The 22,022-nt window shown below is 37.8% G+C and overlaps 1 protein-coding gene across 1 annotated transcript in view; it reads right to left on the minus strand.

Annotated features, from left to right (window-relative positions):
• Window positions 1–7,537, minus strand: part of OLFM3 (olfactomedin 3) — a 25,987-nt gene extending 18,450 nt beyond the window's left edge. Inside the window, exons 1-3 of the mRNA XM_009884778.1 lie at window positions 7,409–7,537; window positions 2,613–2,759; window positions 1–91 (exon numbers count right to left, since the gene is read on the minus strand). The exon at window positions 1–91 is cut by the window's left edge and continues 36 nt beyond it. Of these exons, the coding sequence (XP_009883080.1) occupies window positions 1–91; window positions 2,613–2,759; window positions 7,409–7,537 (367 nt within the window). The remainder of the gene's footprint in view (window positions 92–2,612; window positions 2,760–7,408) is intronic.
• Window positions 7,538–22,022: the final 14,485 nt, after the last annotated feature.

Consider the following 22,022-nt stretch of genomic DNA (forward strand, 5'->3'; position numbering starts at 1 on the left):
CTTTCATTTGTGTTTCCATTTTTAAAACATACTGGAAATCCCTCTGAGTCCGTAGATTTAAAACTTCAATAGATTGGGACATATTCTGAACCTGTTAAAGAAGAACACTCTCTAAATGCACTTTTTGTTGCTTTACTTTTTTTCCTGGTTAGGTAGTTAAATGTCAGGCAATAAAATGTGCTTATGTCAATGCTTTAGTTGTGAGTCATTTATACCACAGTATAATTTTAAATTCCGTAACTGCATGACAGCGCAAAAATTGGGGAACAGGGCTAACAGAGGACTATCAGAAGCAAGACCTTGAAGCCATAAATGATTTGGACTAGCTTCTCTGAGGTAGAGAGCGAGCCTTTCAACACCATTATGAATGGGCTCAAAAAAGGCTATCAGGCAGCGGAGCCTACTTTGACACACATAGTAGATGCTGACTGTTCTTCAGGATGTGCTATATAGCACGTGTTTCCTCCCAAGCACTTTGGGAGGGACAGGACCGAGATTTGGAGATTTTGGTTAGTATGAAGAGCATGATTTTTATTGCTAGTAGGCATTTATATAATGATTCATAAGAAATTCATGAGAATATCCAGAGATAAGCTGGGGTGTGCCCATCATCGAATAGGTGTTTGCTCATGATTTTGTAAGTAGATATAAAATTAGAAATTTTATCCAATTGTCTCATTGCTAGAAAACCTAATTTTTTTTCAGATGAGAAGTAGTGCATGTTCAGGTAACTTTTGCAGAGCAACTAACTTTGTACCTATAGAGAGCTTACCACAATGAGGCAAGAATAATTGTCATCTAGAGTAAATTATATATATTTTTTAAAAGTATCTGTTGTAAAAGCAATGCTTTTGCCAGTCATAAAAATTACATATTTTGCAAATGCTGTTATTCTATTTCAATAAGTGTTTTGTTTTCCCAAAATACGAAAAAAATAGACTGCTGTAAATGTATTAGGCACCATATTGAAGTTTTGGCTCAAGCGAAAAAAAAAAAAAGAAATAATTCTACCTTCTTTAGAAAAGACAAACCTGGTAGTATTCCTGTTGTTTGCAAGAATATGCAACGTTTGAACTGATAGTCATGTTTGAAACTGAATATATTGTAACCTACAGAATGTGTGGATTCAGAAAATACTCTTAAAAATAGTATACATTAGTTATTGCACAGTTATTGCACAGTTGCTATTAGCATTTCTTAGAAAGTATTTTTAATGAAAAAAAGTAATGTTTCTTTTTTCTTTGGTTTCTAATTTTTGAAAGCAGGCAAATAAAGTCCTTCAGGTCTTGGAAGAACTTTGAGTGTTTCCATTTGGCAGAACATGAATTCACATGGAGGGTCTAATTAAATGACCGCGCATGGACTTAGTGAAGTCATAATATGATATTACATACCCATAATTACCACCATTCTAATAATAAGAGAATAGCTTTTAGAGACTGATGATTTAGGTTCTTTTCTGTGGCAACTCAAAAACTATGCTGAGATCTTAACACCCCTCCAGCCCCCACTGCAAAAGAAAGTTTTTCTTTTTTTTCTTTTCATTAATGTTTTAGTGTTTGGGAAATATGCTAGAGCAAAGACTCTGGGCACTGAAGTCTTCCTCTGTTAAGCAAACAGACAGCATGAGGGGAGGTAGCTCCTCCTCCTCTGTGTGCTGCCTCATCAGTGTCCTCTCCCCACATCTCACACTGTGGGCTCTGCCATGACCTGAAACTAAGTCCCTGCTGAAGTTCATGGAGGTTCAGAGAGGGAAGATCTGTGGGGATCTGGCACTATATTAGCGCTGGAGTGGTTTTTCTGTAGCTAGAAAAATACTGAAAATTGTATGCTAAAAAAAGTATTTTTAAGCCTACATTTTATGTTTCTTTCTGCTGCTGTTCAAACACTCTCTCAGGCCTTCGGTTCTGTACCACTAGCTGTGATACAATAACTACACAGGGAATGCAGAAAAATAGTTTGTGTTTTCATGGTTGCAGCGTTTTTTCTGCTGTTGATGCAAAATAACATTTCACTGGTTTTGCCATATATGCAATGGTAGATAATACTGGAAATAAGAATTGGGTGGTTTGGGGAACGTGTGCACTATCAGAGAATAAATAGAATTATTTGAGGAAAGAACATTAGAACTGTTTCTCTTCTGTACAGTCTGCTTTGCAGATGCTGCCATGTCTATATCTTGTTATTTGTTGATAAGAGACAAGGAATGACCTTCGAGAGTCTCATGGGATTGAAGCAGAAGCTGTAGTATAAATCCCACAGCAACTAGCTAGTTTGAAGTGGGATTCGTAACTGTTCTACATAGAAAATTCAGGCCTGTTGGTGTGTAAGAAAGAATTTTGGGAGGAGTGAACAAGAGAGAAGATGTAACTTCCGTTTGCTAGATTGGCTTGGGAATGGTGTGATATAAGGAAAATAGACAAAGGTGTGATATAAGGAAAATAGACAAATAACGAGTAGTGGTGAGAACACAGGTAGGGGACCTACCCTGAAGAAATATTTTTATTAGATAACTCTTCAGTACTCCATCATATATTAAACTTAGAGGGAAAGGCGGGGATTTCTGTGGGAAGTTTAGTGATCAAAAGGAGGAATTTGCTGGGAGGACTTACCTTCTCTAGCAGTTGTCTGAGCTGCCTGCTTTTGGCATCTCTTGAACATAGGTTTTGTTCAGGTGCAACAACAGTGCAAATGCAACGGCCATCAGGATCCTGGGCTGAACTATAAACTTGCCACCCTTCCTTGGGGCTAATCTGAGTCTGTAACAACAAAATAATAAAAATAAAGGGAACTGAACTGATTTTTTTGTTGTTTGAAAAAACACTACCTCCAAACATTTTTGTTTCTTTTTGCAGTATATGTTTGCAATGAGGTTCCTCCTAGTCAACTAATTAGATTGGTCGTTTCGCGTAGTTTTGTCATATCTCACACCTTTATAATAATTCTCTAGAGGTGTCCAGCACACGTTGTTTCCAGGGTGGATGAGAACAGTTTTCTGCTTGTGATTCAGCGCAAACTAGTTGATTTAATTCTTTGCAAAGGGATGTTAGGGTTTTTCATCAGCAGAGAACAAACACGTCCTTTCAGCCCGAATGACTTTTACTTTAGACTAATGGAAACAACAAAGGCAGAAAAGAACAAATATAAAACCCCAAAGAGAGAGCACAGTGTATGTGACTCACGCGTTGGGAATTGGCTCAGAAAGGGTTGGGGATGTGTGGGTAGCGGGTTTGCTCTTAAAGACGCAGCACAGAGAAAACTTGTCTATCTAGACATAGACCAAAGGGAAGAGAGGCTTGCTGCAGGGTGCTACGGAAAGGTGTCTGGTTAACTTAGGTGAATAGGGGTCACGGCAAGCACAGCACAGTGCAGTTAAGATATTACATGTCCTTCACTGGGGCAGAAGAATTCTGGATATTTCTAACCTGTTCTTTTTTACAGCAACCACCACTGAAAAAGAAAAGTAAAAAAATCACATTTGCTTGCAGAACAGGCTAATGCTGCGCTGCATTTAAAGTGTGTGATACCTTGTCAGAGTAGGTATCTGTCTATTTAATGGGATGTATAGAAATATACAGCATAAGAATGAGAGAAAGTAATATAATGAGATGATTGAAAAGATTCAGGTGATGGAATGAAAACTAATAGACGCAAGATGTAATTATTTCACCTTCTTTTAAATCTGTAATTTAAAGTTAATATTATGCATTATTCTTTTCTAGTAATACAGTATTGACTGCTGAATTTCACAGCACAGATGCTAATGGATGCCACTGAGGTAATTTTGGTCTGGATACATTTAGAATCAATTACTAGTTATATTATAAAATTGTACTCGGCGTCAGCACAGAGAGCGATTATTTGAACTGGCTAGCTTTGATATTGACGCTTTACTGGTGGCTTAGTGCAGAATAAGTTGCAGAGTTCCTCACCTCAGAAGAGGTGCAATAACTCTGTAGACTGAGGTTAGAAAAGAGCACAGACTTTTCACAACAATGACTCTTCTGAAGAAGTCATTGAAGATAGCAGTGAGCTCTTCTACTGCTGAGTTAATTGAAAAATCAAAATTGTATTGTTCTCTTGCTTTGCAAGGAAAAAAAAAGTGTCATAATGTGGATAACTGTAAAAAGAGGACAGCTGAATTCACCTTAGGGTTTACTGGAAAGGCATATCCAGAGTTCAGTGCTAAATTATACTGCCTCTACGGTGTTCTCTCCGCCTTAATTTTTAGGGCAAAGGGAATCTAGTTTAAGACACAGGGAACAGTAAAACCTAAAGAAAATTGCATCTGCAGAGACAATTTAAATTGAGCTTGCAATTTTAGCAGCTGCTCAAAACCAAACAATTGAAGCCTATTAAGGCTGGTAACCCTTGTGAAGTGTAAACTGTATTCACTCGGGTAGTTTTCATGATTCTCTGTAGAACTTATGCCCAGATGGTGTTGTCATGCAAGACCAAGGAAACTGAATTTTTGTTGAAGTTCAGGAATATGTTCAGGAACCTACAGCTTATGATTATAATTCCTTTAGGACAGAAATACTTTATATGAGTTTATGAAAAATTGTGGTATTTGAGCCTTATACCTGCTACATTTAGGTTGGCAGCAACTGGTTTTACTGCATTCACTAAGTTTTCTACAGTGGAGAATGGATGAGATACCAGGATCATACACAGTCTATAGTAAAGCCATTATAATCCAGGCTGTGTTATCAAAAGGCATTTATATGTTCTAATGATGTCGTGAGCGTGTCTCTCAGCTTTATCTATTAAAAAAACCCCTCTAATGATTAATTTGGCAGATATTTTCTTACAGTGTCTAACATGCAGCTTGATTTTAAAAAGTAACTGCGATTTGGAAAAGTATTTCTCACAGTGAGAGACTGTCAGGCCCAATGTGAGTGCGTGGCTATTGGTTGCCTGTGCATAAATAAGTGATCACATAGTACTCCTGCAATTTAGGCTACAGTTCTTTGTGGTATTCTGTGGTTCCCCGTATTTGGGCCACTAGGGTTCCTTCGTTAATTAGGATGGGTAGTACGAGTGATCACAGAGAAAAAGAAGCACGTGTGTGTAGGTGCACTTTATTTATTTTTTTTTCTCTGTTATTTTTTTAGTTTGACATTTAATCCCTACCTCAAGCAGAAACTGCTGTGCAGGGAAGGAGCTAGGAGGCATCAAAACCTTACAGAAGCTACTGAATCTACTCTTCAAATGCAGGCTTACTGCTGACAGGCCTTAGCAAACAAACAAGAAAAGAAATAACAAGTGGAGAACAGCAATGATAATAAATTATGCTAGTTCTTGAAAATCTGGGGAAAACAGAGGAGTCCCTACAAAGACCAATATTAATCATTGCCTTGGCAGGGTGCTGTGCTACAGACTCACTTCACTTACCTCCAGAAGATTTATTTTTTCACTTGTACTTCTATATATTCCGGTAAAACTGTTACAGTTTCCTCCATTGTTACAAGTGACAGGGCAAATGGCAGTACATATACTTAATTTGGCTGCTTAAATATAGACAGTATTTTTCAGTTTGTCTTGCAATTTCAATCCTGGGACTGTAACAGAGCTGAAAAGAGGAGACCCTTTCCCCAACCCCACCTCCTTGTACAATTCTTCCAGCTGAAGGGAGGAAATTGGGAGGTTTTTTTCTTATTGCCTTGTACAATATACACAATTTATGAGCTGTGTATGTGCTAGAAGAGTACTTCTGGATAAGTGCATGTGTTGCACTGTTCATTGGACAAGCTGCCAGTGGATAACTCTTGATGGCAGTTAAAAACCAGTCAGTGACGACCTCTGTTACTGAGCACCTGCGGCATAAAGTCTCTCAGCCCACAACTAAAGTTTAGGAAAAGGTAGTAGATTTGGGGTGCTTGGTTTTATGCAAAAAGAAGCCCACGTGATTGAATTTTTTTATTTTTTTTTTTACTTGGCAGATGTTGCCATGCTGATATAATTGGGGTTTTATGATTGTTTCCCTACTCCTACAGGCACTCCTGCTACTCCTCTTGAAACACAAAATGTGCATATAACTCTAACTCAATGAGTGCAAAGAGCATCATTGAAATAATACTTAGGAGGCATTTATATCAGCAGTGCTCTGTTGCAGCCAAGGAAAGCATGACAGTTTACACTACTTGGAATCTGAACATGTTAATATATATAACCACATATATATGTGTGTGTATAGATAGATATATATGTTTGTGTGTGTTATAATAACTAGTGTGCATCTCTTAGTTACTCAGTTGCAACTTTAAACTTGGGTTTAAATGGATTTAAATGTGATAAGGCACTTCATGACTTGTAATATCATATTGCCACGAGAACTAGCTTTATATACTATAGTTCAATGACCAAAAGTTACACCTAAGGAAGATAAAATAGATAAAATAGAGCTTTTCCTTGTCTTCTCACCTTCTTGCTGCTCTAATAGACTGCAGAATTGTTTCTTATGTCATTTAATGAATTTTAAAGTTTAAGTGCAGTGATTTTCTGCAGTAATGTTTTTCTTGCATGTGTATGTTCAATTAAATGTTGATTAGTATATGCATCAGCTTTAGTTACATCTAAAAAACTAAGTTCATAGCACAGTGAACTACTGTACAAATAGTTAAATTTAAGTTTTACATAACATACTATTATGTAAACATCTGATTGCAGTTACACAAAAAGATACACAGAGTCTTCTAGTAAACATTTAGGAAAATGGTGTTCTAATTTAATTCATGAATACCAGTATACTGTTCCCTCTTGTCCAATTAAAGTATTACTTTAATATTTAGGCTTCTCACGAGTGAGTAGTTAATCACAGCTTTTCTGTAGGTCTTCATTAACAGAGGCTGCTGTATATAAGCATCAACCACACAAAGTGATATTTGTGTCATTTGTGTTATTCCCCTACCAGCCTTTCTAAAATTCTGGTACCCAACCTCCTAGTACTAATTTTACAAATAAAAAAGATAGGAAAGAATCAGACCTTTTGCATACGGTAGTGAATAGCTAATATATAACATTATTCAGACAAAAAGATACCTACCAGATTTTTTTTTTCTTAGTAACACAATACATTTTTTTCTGGAGCAGTAAACATAGGAAAAAACGTCTAGACAAATTAAATGACATTGCTGTACTATTTTTAGCATATCACACTCAAGATGAAGGCATTTGTTCTTAAATATTTAAGGATGCTATTTTAAAATTGTTCCTTTCATAGTAAGACCACAACGTGCTCGCTAATGTGCAGTTTTATGATGCCCAAAGAGAAGCATGCATTAAGTGATGATAGGAAGATTAGTAGCTTAAAAAGAGATTTACAAAGAGGCAACAAACTAAAGCTTTTGCTGGCACTTAAATACTACTTCAGCATTAAGATGGCTTGCAACACATCAGAGCTACTTACTAGAGTATCTGAAGTGGGTATTCTGGTGGTATTTAGTCCTACCAGAGATGGGAGAGTTTGGGACATCCAGTTAGAGATCATTGCCATGGTACTAAGAACAGCACCGAGCTTCAGCAGTGGAGGAGTCATTGCTGTGGAGCTAATGAGTTTTCATAGTGACTGATTATCATCCCAGTGCAGGCTGGCAGTGAGAGGCGTGACTGCAGCACACAACATCCACAGCATGAAAGGAGATCGAGCTACCCAGATTTAATCATCCATTTAAACCACTCATATCCTTATTTGCCCTCTGTCTTCCTGTTCTTACTAACAAATACTTATGACTATCTTATGCTGACCACTACATAAGCAGTCCTTTCTATGCTAATAATCATTGCAGTTTCCAGTGGGAGATAGCATGGGTGAATTACCTCTTTATAGGTGTTACAGAGTCAATTAGCACTTAATTAGTTCAGTCCTTGCAGAGTGGTATGTGTTCCTGTCTGAAATGCACAAACCCAAACACAAATAAACCCCCCCTGCTCCCCATCACTGCTTTGGCAGAAATATGCTCAGGTCTGTTTCTAAATATGATACTATATTTGTCCAAGTGGATGGGGAAGGGGGAGAACTGTCAGCCTGTCCATGAAAACATCAGAGACCTTTCTGAACCTTCCTTGATTTGTTGATCTCATATAAATTACAAACATCAGTAACTTTATAATTTGCACAGCTTGTTCTTAACATATTTGTTGTTCATAAAAGAACATCAAAGCAGTAAAGATCCACATTTCTTAGTGTTCTTGTTAGTTTATGAGTCTTTATACTGAGGGTTATTGCGTTACACCCAGGGCTGGCAGACTCAGTATGTCTTTGTTGCCATTTGGATGGGAATAGAAGACAAATGGTGTGTTACTCATGTAGGATTTTGAGACTTCTTTTGGCTCTAATCTGCTGTTGAATCTACTGTTCTCTAGTGCTGTAGTATGATCTCCAGGTTCAGTAGCAATTTATCTTTTTCATAAATTTAGCAAGTGGGGGGGGGACGACACCCACCACCAGAAAAAGTGTAGAAATCATTGTGCCGTTGGGGCAGTTTTACTTTTTTTGAATTATTTTAGAAGGAAGAAATGCTGAGCAAGGATTTCTAACAGCAATTATTTTAGAGAGAGCTTGCTTAGAAGTTTGCAGAGAGATAGACTACTGTATTTTTCCCAGAGGCAGTTATGGACTTCGTCTCTGAATTTGCTTCCAAAAGACTATATTTTTCTTAAGGAATTTTGGCAGTTTGTATGAAGGAAACCTGTAGTGAAACTGAAGGGATGCATTTTTATAGGAGTTGTGTGATCGTGAATGCATTTATTAAAGTTAGTAAAACCCTGCAAACAGTTTTTCAGATTCTCAGAGCTTGTACACCTAATTCAGCTGGACTTATCTTGTCCAACATTCATTGAGAATTATTTCAATAACTCTCTGCAGTTTAATGAAGACACATGGAAAATTAATTTTTTAAAAAGAAACTGAAAAACACATTGAGAGCCATTATATAATCTTCTAAGGTGTCTTCCAGCAATAGAATACAGAGAGAAATTCTGTGCATCCAAACATTAAATGTTTTCTGGGGGTTACACAGTAAAGATAGCTGTGAAATATTTCAAATACTCAAAAAACCTAATTCACTGAAGAGATGCATTTGAAGACAGTGAAAGAATATGAGTTTGCTTATATACAGATTCTGCACAGAAAAATAGGCTTTTTGCTAGTTTCTCTGTATATATAGACACTGCAGTAAAAGACCTAAATATGAAAATTATAATCAGTTAAATAGTAAACGTGTTGCGGTTTTATTTACCTGTAGCATTTTGAATGCGCACACTTGAATGCATTTTGACTTATTTCACATACTTTGTCTAACTGATACCAAAACTTCTGGGACAAAATAACACACGTGGGCCATATTCTCCAGAGAACTCTGATTGCTTTCAAAAATAGAAACTGATAGCTGATGACACTGATGTCTGAATACGAAAACATGATCTTGTTGCTCAGTTCCAAAAAAAGTATCCCAGTAAAAAAACATTGCACTGGATCAGACTCCTTGATGCATAGAGGTTGTTGAGGCCCCATCCCTGGAGGTGTTCAAGGCCAGGCTGGACGTGGCCTTGGGCAACGTGGTCTAGTGGGAGGTGTCCCTGCCCATGGCAGGGGGGTTGGAACTCGATGATCTTCAAGGTCCTTTCCAACCTAAACCATTCTGTGATTCTATGATTTAGCTCCTTTCTCTACCAATGGACAGCAGTGGATGCTTAAAAGAGGAATGTAAGAGAACCAACATACAGTAATGTTTTTCTTGGTGTAACCTTCCATCAAACTGTGGGACTTACTGGGCCAGACATCGTAACTTTGTATTCAATAGTCTTTCATGATGCTTTCTTCCATGAATTTCTCAAGTAACTTTTTAACTCATCTGTACTTTTAGGAGGGACTACATCCACTGGCGTGGAATTCCACGGTTTATTCACGTCTTCTGTGAAAAATATGCTTACTAACAGTCATGATTAGATTGCAAACTTGAGAAATGCTGGTGTTCGATCCAAAGCTGCAATTTTCCATTGAAAAAACCTCTCTTTGAAAATTATAACCTTCATCTACTTCCAACAATCGGAATTGCTTTCGGCTACGTAATAGAAAAAGCCCTTCATCAATGCATTTGGATACTGAAAATATGGTAATCAAGCCCATGAAACAACTCAGTTTTGTAAAATCTCATAACACTTTTAATACCTTTTGAGAGCCAGTGGTGACTCTACTTTGTGTTGTTTTCTTGACTCCAAAGGAGTCAATGGCAGCATTTGGTTTCATAAATCAGCTTTTGTAGTGGTGTCTGTGCTTAACCTCTGGGGTGTGCTCTGGGGCCTTGGCCTCCTGCTTGTCTGGAGTAAGCAACTGCTGCAATACACTGGCTCCAGCTGGGTATTGGGGTTTCCTTACTGTGAAAACCAGAGTTGCAAAGATGTCTGGTGTGTGCCGGCTTTCAAGCCTGTATGGGCTTGTGGTGGTACAGGAATGTGCTGCTGGATCCAGAGCTTCAGAAGCACTCTTGCATTTCACAGGTCTGTCATGGCAGCTGGTTTACTCAGCATATTTTCTGTATTTTACAAGATAAATTTCCTAATAGCTTGGATTATGTGATGGTGGCTATTACGCGTATTTCTCCGAAGGCAGAGACCCTGTGGCAAGATACCCTTGGTATGGTGTCTTGAGACTGAGAGGTCAGTCAGGCGTTACCTCAGCATGATGAAGGGCATAGCGAGTGGAGGTGTTTGAGTCTTTGAAACAGAGTTAATGTTTCTGTGGACATAAAGTTGTCCACTGAACCTGTGTGCATATTGAACTGTCCAGAATGTCATCAAGACTCAGGCTTTTTGCTGAATTGTTACACTTCATTGGTAATTTATCAATTTCCTGAGTAACTCCAATTACTTCCAATTACTCCATTACTTCCAATATGGATTAGGTAATATTTGGCAATGTTGCATATTTTTCTAGTTTTATTTGGTTCTTCTGAAGTACTTCAGCATCCTCTCTAGACCTAACACAAAAGAGATTGTCATTCACCAGTTTTATCACCTTTTTTTGTTCCTCTCTTCTTTCAGAAGTTTAATAAGCACATTAATTTTCCGAGTTCCAACACATTTCCTTAAAGTCATGATAGATTTTTTTTTTTTTTCAACCACATTGAGCTGCAGCTGTTAATATTTTTGTTTTGCTTCTCTTAAACATTTTTGGTTCCACAAAAGAACATAATCTGTCCCCTTCTGACTGTTTTAACCTTTAATGAAGTACATTCAAAAGACAATAAAAGGCTTTTCTGAAGTCCAAATGAAAAATTACTGCTGATTATCCTTGATCCAGTGTATTGTCAGCTCCTGCAAAGGATACTGGTTATTTGGTTATAATGATTATTCCTAACAGATGACATGCTGCTTGGTCCTTGTGCCTAGAGTATTCATTAACATAGTATAGAACTTTATTTTCTCCCCACTAATTTTCCTGCTAAAGAGAAAACCTGCTGACGTGTGATTCATGGTATTGCTGCTAGATACATCTTTAAAGAGCATAGCAGGAGATAATCCTCTTAATACTCCTGGCTGGTTATATAATTTAAAATTACCATATAGTTGGTATGGGGATTCCCCATGGTGCTGAAGTTAGATCCCTTATAATTGCGCAAAGGCTTCAAAGCACGTTTGCACTGCAGTGCAGGGATGATGGGAGGTTGTAGAGGTATATGAGAGTCTGCTAATGCAGCCCTAGCCCAGGGACTGACAGGAATGTACCTTATGCTGGAAAGCTGCAAAACCCTTCTTCTAGGACTCTAAGTATGTGGCAGCTGCGTCCTATACTGCTGCAAATTTAATGCTAAACTTGGGTTTGTTTACATAGGCTACACCTTACCCCCAGTCAGGGAAATTACTTGTTCAGTGTAACAGTCAATATTCTATGTATCTAATATTCCTCATTTCATGCACCCATTTGTCAAATAGTTTCTTCAGAGTAGGATTGTGAGAGAAGACACCCGTGGGAACAATATGTCTCTGAAAAGATTTCTTTCCTGAACAGTGGAAATACTCACTGGAACTATATTTTGTTTGTGTTCTTATCAGAACTGTAGAAATGTCCAAAACACCTTTCTGTCAAGGAACTGCAACTTTAGCTGTATTTTGCCATAAATATTTGGGTAAATTAAAAAATGGCAAGCAATTAGTAGAAAATTTTTGTGAGAAACACATCTGAAATCACGTATACAAAGCTCTTATCAGTAACCACAAGAAAACTTGAGTTATTTTCATCTCATTAGGAAATAGAAGCAAAATCTTATGATCTGTGTTTCATTTCACGTCTGTGTTTTGTTCTGTTTTTTAAAAAAAGGTGCAAGTTCACATTTCTAGTCTATGATAAACTGCTATGAAGGAGCTTTTGGAACAGGAGCTAGAAAGCAACAGCAGTTCCTAAAATCTGAACATTATTCTTTACTACCCTTAAATTTCTACTGGTACAACTACCTCTTTTCATAGCTAACTATTCCTAAAGTCAGTAAAAGCTAATATATTTATACATAATTACTATAGATGCCATATTTTGATCTTATGTAAAAGTATGTGAATCTGTGTCATGGTTTAGGCTGGGCTGTCCGTTAAACAAACAAAAAATGCTCTCTTTTAACCTCTCTCCCTTCCTAAAAAGGAAGGGAGAGCAAGAGAGAGAGAGATTTATGGGTTGAAAATTAAACTAAGACTGCTTTAGTGAAATATTAATAGTAAAAAGGAAAGATAGTAATATCAATAAGAAAATTCCAAAATATATAGAAAACCAGTACTGAGCTCCCTGGATGACGATCACGTCACTGGCAGGCACTGGGAAGGTCTCAGACTGGACTCAGCAATGGACAGGAACTGAATTCAGGAACGCATGGATTGGGATTAAAGGCAGATGAAGAGACAGAGAGTCCTTTATTAACTATAAACACCAGATGTTATCACTCTGAAAGCAGACACTGTCTAAAAACTACACTTAATTTCAGAGAGTGTAGTCAGTTAGAAGAAACTTAACTGAAAAGTAAAATTACTGAACAGAAAATTGGTTCTGTTCTACCTCAAACCAGGACAACCTGTAACAATTTCAGTGTTGTTAGCAGAGTTACTGTATACCAGCTCTGCAATATTCAGTTGTTATATTACAATTTATTAGGGTTATTAAAGGTATTATTAAGGCGTTGTATGAATGCCCTTATTTACTTTTATTATATAAGAAGTTGTTGGAGGCTCTTCTAGTCTCTGATATTTACTTTAATTTTGAGATCCTGTTACATTTTGATTTGGGTTAAATAAAGTCTAATGTAAATGAGAATACAGCCCAACATTACGTTATCACAGCTGAGGTATGATAAACTCTGTACTATAAAAAGTAATTAACGGCAGTATTAGGAATATCAACAAATTAAATGTCCTGAGCATCAGCAATATGTGAACAGACACACATAAATGTATGAAAAATGTCTAAGTACCTCGTGACTGGAGGAAAAGAAACACTGATTGCAAGAAAGAGGAAACAGTGAAGTTCAGCAGCAGTCACTCAACCCTGATGTCAGTTTATTTAATGTATGTAAAAAAAAATAATAAAAATCATGTTATCTCATTCCCACATATTTCTGAAAATTCAAAATCATGTTCGTGGGTAAATGTTATAAAGGCTTTGCCTAAAACCTTGCATTTTATGCAGATAGAGATCAAAGTCATTGCATACTCGTGGCTCAGATGTCTTAAATAGCTTCCTTTGAAGCAGAGCAAAGTCAGGAATCTTAAATCTCACTAAATTTGTAGTTTGACAGGTTAGGTTTAGAAAGTAAGCTCATGCATAAAAGTCAAAGTTTCCCTTGTTATAGTGTTGTTTTTCTAGAGAGTTCTTTTTCTTCATGTGATGCATTCTAGTGGTGACTCAGTAGTACATTGATTTAAAAAATGTATGTCAGTACATTAGTCATGTTCCTGAGCCTTATTATTTATTCACATAAGGTTAATGCATACATAAAGCAAAGTTCTCAGAATTTGAATAGCAATTAAAATTCATACAACTCAAGTGGACTGAGCAAGTACAACTTTGTTCTTTCAGTTCAATTCCAATTCTCTGAATTTAGAAACACTGAGAAAACATTAGCTTCTTCATCTAACTCTCTGTTTTTGTTCAACAAATCCCTCTGGCTTTGCAGCATTACTTGTGAGTAGTAACATCCAGGCTCTTTGTCAGAGCAGATTGAGAGGTATGTGCCCTTTCTAGAGAATATCCTTTCACCAGCTCACCCGTGCATACACTGATACTCTTCAGTCAGGCATCTCCACTGATAGTAAAAGTATTGAGCAAGGGATTTCTAAAGTCTGTTGTCCATTACATGCTTCTATACCAATGCTGTTGAGGTGACATTCTGAAGTGATCTTAGCTCTCTGCTTGGTCATTTTTTAGGCTTTCAGAGAGCTTCCTTTGAATGAAGGAAGACATTGTTCTTAGAGAGCATTTTCATGTTTTTTCCCCCACCTATTCTCTTGCGTTCTGCTGTTAGCAGTTCCCAAGCGTACAGAGTAACAAAGTAGTGTGTCTACACAGCAGGCATAGTTCAAGGTGTAAGGACGGCCTGAAACAAGAAGCGGGCTGGGTGGTGTGCTTTATAGGAAAGTTTGTGGTTAATTGAAACAGCTGGGGGAAAAAAAGGGCAGGGAAGGGCTAACTGAAATGAAAACAAAAACCTCAGTTGATTTCCTGCCGTTTTGATTTTCAATAACATTTATATCAGATACTCAGTAAAACCTCGTAAGCTTTTCCCTCAAATGTGTGATATGATGATGGATCTAATGGGAGAAAAAGAGTGTAGTGAAATCACCCTTTTCTGTTCTGTCCTCATCGTTTCTCTGAGTCATCAAGGTTATTCATGCTTACTCAACAAGGTTATTTTCTGAAATACAAAGAGATACCTATTTGGTAGAGAATGACTAAAGATTGTGCAGAGAGTTGTCTTCTGTTCGAGAAAGGCTGGGAATCTGCATGCTTTTGGAGGGTCCTAGGATCCCTCTTCTTGCTATGAACATCCCCTGAATGGCAGGGTGCAGTGTTGGATGGTCCTGGGTCTGGGCATTGCACTGTACTGCAGTTTCAATGTTCTTTTGAAAACTGTAGGGATTGGATATAGGGATTTATGCGTAGTTCTTGCTGGAGTAATCCTCATGCTTAAGATTTTTAACTATGTATAGTTTTGTCTTTTTTCTAACCTCAAAATATGTATTATTCTGTTGAGGGCAGGTGAGGCAGGTGAGCTGGCTTTCACTGAGGATAAATTTAAAAAGAAACTTGGGTGTTCTAAGATGTCTAGAAGCTGAAATTCACCATGAATTTAGATCATATATAATCCTGGAGTAGAGCTTGAGCCATGAAAATCAGTGAATTCTATTGTAATTTTAATAAAATAAGTGGTTTCAGCTGGCCGGTATAACTGTGCCTTCCTCTGGTTAATGTATGCTTACAGCTTTTGGCAGTCAGTATTTACAGAACCCTAACTGGAGGTTGCCTGCAGACTCACATTTAATAGCCACAGGTAAAGTTGTTCAGTCGCTTTTTAAAATCTCCCTGAATCTTTGTGAGTAAGAAAAAGACAGAAATGAAGAAAGTGGAAAAGGTTTGTAAAATAAAATTCTCTATAAAAGTGGAATTCTGGCTTTGGGATAAGACTAATGGGCTACGTCTGTACTTATAAATACAACAGGGTTGGGGCATGGGGTTTGACGCAGCCCATAGCAAACACTACTGCTTGTTGTTAGCACACACCTTGTGTACCTTTTCCTTTTATGCCCGGGCATCATTCAGAGTTAGATGGCTTAGACATGGATGTAGCATTTCAGGAAGGAAAGAGAGTAGTTCTGGTGTGTGGGAAGGAGCTGTACCTTGGGGTCAAGAGAGCAGCTCATCTCATTTTTACTTAGTAGTATGGTTGTATTCAAATTTGGCTAAGTGCTGTCTTTGGAACTGAGAGCAAAGCAACCATCTACTGTTGTTTGATTTCTGCTGTACTCTGACAAACAGGTCTTTGTATGTTTCTTGTAAATTAACAGCTTTACATTACAGAAACACTTGGCTTTATCCTCCTTTTATGTCCTGATGCAGATAGTTGTCAGGACTATCAACAGACTAATGAAAAAGTGAAACGCGGAAGGTTATCCTATTTACTTGACCTTCATTCCACCATGTGTCATACATTCTTTCGGCAAGTCTCTCCTCAAACTGTCATGTCATACCGATTCCCTCTGCTATCATACACCTGTCATACCGCCTATAAGGATGAAATAGGGAAAATTCCTGAGAACTCTAAACTGGTGCTTACTTCCAGTAGTCTGGCACCCCAAAGGCTGCAGTGCATTTAGATACTAGTCAAAAATGTATAGGTTTAACCAGCATGGCACTGATAATGGCATTTAAAGGCTGTAGCATCTTCCTGTAGGACTTTCTAACAACAGTGGCATTAACATTTCCCTTCTGAGATATGAAGCTTTCTTTCAGGAGGCAGAAAGACAAAGAAAGAAAATTATGTGGCTGTTTGGAAAGCACTGCATGTGTTTCCTGCAAAATCCTCAAAAAGTAAGGTTTTGTCAATGTGTCTTATTGCAAGCGAATCCATTTTTAATGTATACAGTTTCTCAATGCCATTCTGGAAGGACTAGTTTGCTTTTAAACAAGGATGAAAGCATACAAGTAGTATAAGTGGATATCGAGAAAATTCCACAGGTGATCTTTCCTGCAACACAGAATGCTGTGGCCAAATTCCGGTAGAATCAGCTATGTTCTGTCTGGCAAAATAGTTCCTGCTGTTTCAGTTGGATACTGTAATCTGTTCAAAATGCTGTATAGTGCTTTCAATACAATTAAACAGGTGCTGTGTTTCACCTCAGAGATGGCTGCATTTCAGCAGTGTGTAAAATGTATATGCCACAAAGCATGATCTGAGATCAGAGATGCTATAACATAATTTTATGTTTAAATAAGCATATAGAAAACAAACACTTGTTATTTTGTAAGGCTGTAATTATCCTGAAAGTTTCTAATTTGAATAATGCTGAGAAGAACTAAAGTTATTTATTTGTAAATGTATCAAAATTGTATTACTTGCAGAAAAATAATACCAGGTATATCATAGACCTCTGAAATTATGATGCATTATTTTACTAGCTGCCTTTTGAATTTTTATTTATATTTTACAGAACAGAAATGAAAGTTTTAAATCATATTTCACTTTAAAGGATTCATTTGCTCATTTTTATAAGCTTGCCCTTTACCCTGTGGGTTTTTTTTTTCCCTACTGAGATTATCAAAACAGGTGTGTAACACTCTGGGTGGCTGAGCTATGTCCATCCTTGTGAGGGGAGGGTGCTGCCCTCTGCAGGGTGCTAAGGGCTGCCATGCTAATAGGAACTGAAGCTTTTCATGGATAAGGAATTTGGGTGTCATATTTAAAGGTCCAAGGTTCTGTTCCCAGCCCCTAGTGAGCAAAAAGGCAAATTTATTAAATTGGTGCTGTCTTGACTGTGGAAAATGCACTTCTGTAATGCACAGCAGTGAACAACCCCAAATTTAAATATGAAAAAACCACAGGTGTGTCCCAGATGTTGTGAAGATCAGCGCTCTTACCTTTTGTGTGGTAACACTGGCTTGTACAAGTAAGTAAACCACTAATTAAATGTGGTTTAATCTTGGCTACCATTTTCCTGAAATGACAAAATGCCATTTTGTAAGTTTTGATATAGATGATTGACATTTCGGCATATGGGTGAGCAGCAAGATTGTAAAAGCTAGTTTGAACATGAAAAGTTTGAAGTAACTTTGTAAAAGTAATAGGAGAAAGGAAAAGAAGGCTGCAGGGAGGAAGACAGAGTGGGGAAAAAATGGAGCTGTAAGTACTGAGACATACTTAGTGGTGAGGTATTAGGGATTGCTGCCTCTTTGCTCCTAAATTGTCACTTGAATAGAACAAAAGAAAGACGCCTGGAAGACAGACAACCCAAACCACCTTTTTATAAATCTAGTATTTATGTGTGGGACAGTGGCAGTCATGCTAGTGTCCCCGTCCTCAGCCTGATCATTCCGTCACCTTGGGAATACTGCTTGCTGTGTGAGGGTTTATATCCCTCCTTAAGAATTAACAAAATCCTGAACTAGTTAATATTCTTAGTATTGGAAGTAGCCTCTTTTGGGGACAAAAAAGGCTACTGTAGTTCATACAGCTTACAATTTTCCAGGATCCCAGGCTCAGCAAGAGTGCTGCATGACTACAGATATCCATGTTGTTTTGAAAGAAGTAATTTGTATTCTGACTTTCCTTCCTCCATTTCTGCCAGCTATTTGCTTTAGGTGTGATTGACGTACCACTTTCCAGAGTTTCAGTTACTCAACGTTAGCGTAATGCTCAGAAAAATCCCTGTATGCAACAATTAGCAGCTCAGGAGAGGCTGTGTTCTTTTGATTAGAGAAGAGTGATATACGTTGGAAGTTCTCATAAAATTAGGCACCAAAAATTGTGAGCCAATGTAAACACTGAGATAAATGTAGAATATTTCTTCAAACTTGTGGAAAATAAAAACTGGAGAGAGAGTTTAAACAACTATGTTCGTAATATAACTGTGGCTTGCATGGTGGTACTTACAGGTTAATAATTTCAATGCTTGTGATTCTTCACCCTGTAATGTGTTATCCTTCCTCCCCCCCCCGACTTCCCCCATTTCATGTGTCTCTAAAACAGGCATTAAATCCTATTCTCTGAGTTAGACAGCTGTGGTCTCGGGCTAATAATGAGTGATTTTTTTAATTATTACAGAAGATGATTGCAGCAGTTGAGAGGGTGGAAGATGGCTGGGCTTTGTGTTGCTTTGCAGTAGTGCAGTGGAATGACCGACACTACAGGCTATGGCAGTGAAAGAGAACAAAGTTTTTACAGCACAATAAGCAGTTCTGACATCGACCTGATCAATGACTTATCCCACACAAAAGGCTCATATTTGAGCTTCCAAACGCAAAGTATTCTAAGAAAATAAGTGGGTAGGCATTGTGTTACATTACACTCATTCTTTTATAGTCGCATTTTACGACTAAAGGAAACAAGGTCATTCCTAACTTAGATGACTGGGATTTCACAGTTTTGCGGGGTTCAGTGAACTGACAACCAAGGAGTATAAATGATGAAGACTCAGGCGAAACCACATCTGAAGCCTTTTGTTTACTGACACTCTCCATACAGTCTGTAACCTATGTTTTTTAAAATGTCTTTTCAGCAGTTTAAGGCTATTTTTTTTATCGTTTCCAGCACTTAATCCATGTGTGCAGTCATAATCCTCTGTTTGCAATATCAAAATTAAAAACTGGAGAGATGGCTATTATCTCAGAGGAGAAAAATAGGAACAGTGTGAGGAGAAAAAGGTTTCTGTCCACGAGAAGTTCAATGCAGGCATTTTTCTTTCTAGCTTGAATTTTGGGGAATTCACCAATTAAGAATCACAAAGTCAGTGAGTCTTTAAAGGACTGCTTAGCAAAGTAGTTGTGAAGAATAAAATTCACAGGCAAAGCTGGTAAAGTCTTACATAAGCTTTTAGATCTAATTAATAAAAAAGGGCCAAGATTTTGATTAATGAAGGCATTTACATAACATTCGAGATTTGATACTAATTTTACAGGGAGATTTAACTAACTCATTAGCAAACGACAGCAAATTTAATATAAGATTTCTACTGAATCTTGTAATTCTTTTCTGCAGCTTGGCTAACAGGGATGCAGAAAGTGAAGGAACTATTTGCACAAGGGCAAAAAGTAACTTTGGACACACAACTTGTGCTGGAGCTCCTGAAAGGTGTTTTCAATCCAAAAAGATCCTTTAAAAAAAATGCACAAACTCATCTCAGGTATCAGAAAATAATAAAAGGAAATTTCAATCCAAACTACTGTAAAGGTCATGAGGGTAAGACCCCCTAATAGCAAACAATACACAGCATTTTGAAAACAAACTCACTATATTATGCAGTTCTGTCGAAACCTTGAATATCCGCAGCAGAAGAGTTTTAATTAATTTCTGTGATATACCATATCCTGCAGCCAGAAGGCCGACCGAGTCCTGGGGTGCATCAAGCAGAGCATAGCTAGCTGGTTGAGGGAGGTGATTGTCCCACTCTGCAGTGCACTGGTGCAGCCTCACCTTGAGTACTGTCTGCAGTTTTGGGCACCTCAATATAAGAAGGACATCAAACTATTAGAGTGTGTCGGGAGGAGGGCAGCCAAGATGGTGAAAGGCCTCGAGGGCAAGACTTAGGAGGAGCAGCTGAGCTCACTTGTTTTGTTTAGCTTGGAGAACAGAAGGCCGAGGGGTGCCCTCATTACAGGCTACAGCTTCTTCGGGGGGGCAGTGGAGGGCGAGATGCTGATCTTCTCTCTCTGGTGACCAAGGATAGGACACAAGGAAATGGAACAAGGCTGCATCAGGGAAGTTCAGATTGGACATTAGGAAGAGGTTCTTCACTGAGAAGGTGCTCAGTCAGTGGAACAGGCTCCCCAGGGAAGCGGTCCTGGTACCAAGCCTGAGTTCAGGGAGCATCTGGATGACGCTATTGTCATACGGTTTAGTTTTAGGTAGTCCTGAGAGGAGCAGGGAGTTGGACTCCAGTGATCCTCATTTGGGTCCCTTTCAACTTGAGATATTCTATGATTTTATAAAATGGAGATGGCTAAACTACAGCCAATTACACAGTTCACCTGAGATGCTTATTTGGATTTCATGAATACTTAAGTTCTGGACTATCTGGTAAGCCCTTTCCTGTAATTTAAAAGAGAAAAAATAAGTCATATAACATGGTATAGAATATAGTATTCAAGATCCAGGTACATAAATATAATTTCTTGCACGCAAACCATTCATATACCAGTCCTTCACAAAACTGAAAGTAACTGAGAATACTAAAACTTTGGTTGTCAACAGAGAAAAACTGTTGAAATTGTGTTGTCGTTATTGCTGGAGCTAAAGGTGAATTTCTTTAATCATGGGAAAGTATTTTGCCACGTGATTTCTGTGAACCATCATTTAGTATCATCAGTCATAATAATGTCTTTCATAAACAAACGAAGCATCAAAATTTTGGTCTTCATAGTGAGCAGAAACACTTTAATTTTCACCTGGAAACCCACTATGCCCTTGTTAATAAAAACATCAGAGACGCAATGTGCGCTGTATATGACATACTGCTTAAAGGGGTGAAACTGGCTTTTTCAGCATCTTGATAGCAAGAGAGGTAGGAAATGCTGTAAAGAAGTAGGGCTTACATTTTCAAATGTAGCTTGGGAGGAGAAAATTATTAAGTATTTAATATTTCCAACAAAATATATGTGAAAAAAATTTGGCTGCTTTTCTCTCCTCTCAAAATCTTAATCCAGTTTGAGAACACTGGGGATAGTGCCTTTTTCAAAGATCTGACCTATACCGTATCTGGAATTTTATTTCTTACCTTTTATCCTGAGCTGAGTAAAGGGTTATATTTTTTGAATTGTATTTGAATCACGTAGTGCTTCCAAAATGTTTCATAGAGAAGTGATTCAAGAATACAATGAAATGCATATTCTTTTCAAGCACTTCTAAATATAAGGGGGTTGATGATTGCTGATGGGCTTAAAATATTTATTATTTGAAATCTACTAAAATTATCATAGCTTTCCTTTTGTTATTTGAAGCCAAATAACATGACCTGCAAGTTGCAGGCAAGATGCTCTTCCTGTTACGGTGTGTGACTTGCCATTCTGCTGCTTAAGCAATGTAATGCAGAAATAATTATGACTATACAGTTCTTTTCTGTATTTTACAGCCGTCTGTCCCAACCAAGTGAAAATTCTTTTGTGTTGCCTTAGCGTGTTCCTAGCCAAGGCTCAGATCTCCTGACATTGAGCGTATTACCAACTACACATCGACCTTTTAAAAGTACCAACAGGTTAAACCATAAAAGTAAAGCTATTAACGTGAAACTGGAAAAAAAAGGATACGTCTTAGCCAATTTGTCAAAGTGCTGGT

This window comes from Charadrius vociferus, unplaced genomic scaffold (genome assembly GCF_000708025.1).
Source record: "Charadrius vociferus isolate BGI_N301 unplaced genomic scaffold, ASM70802v2 scaffold163, whole genome shotgun sequence".
Taxonomy (NCBI): domain Eukaryota; kingdom Metazoa; phylum Chordata; class Aves; order Charadriiformes; family Charadriidae; genus Charadrius; species Charadrius vociferus.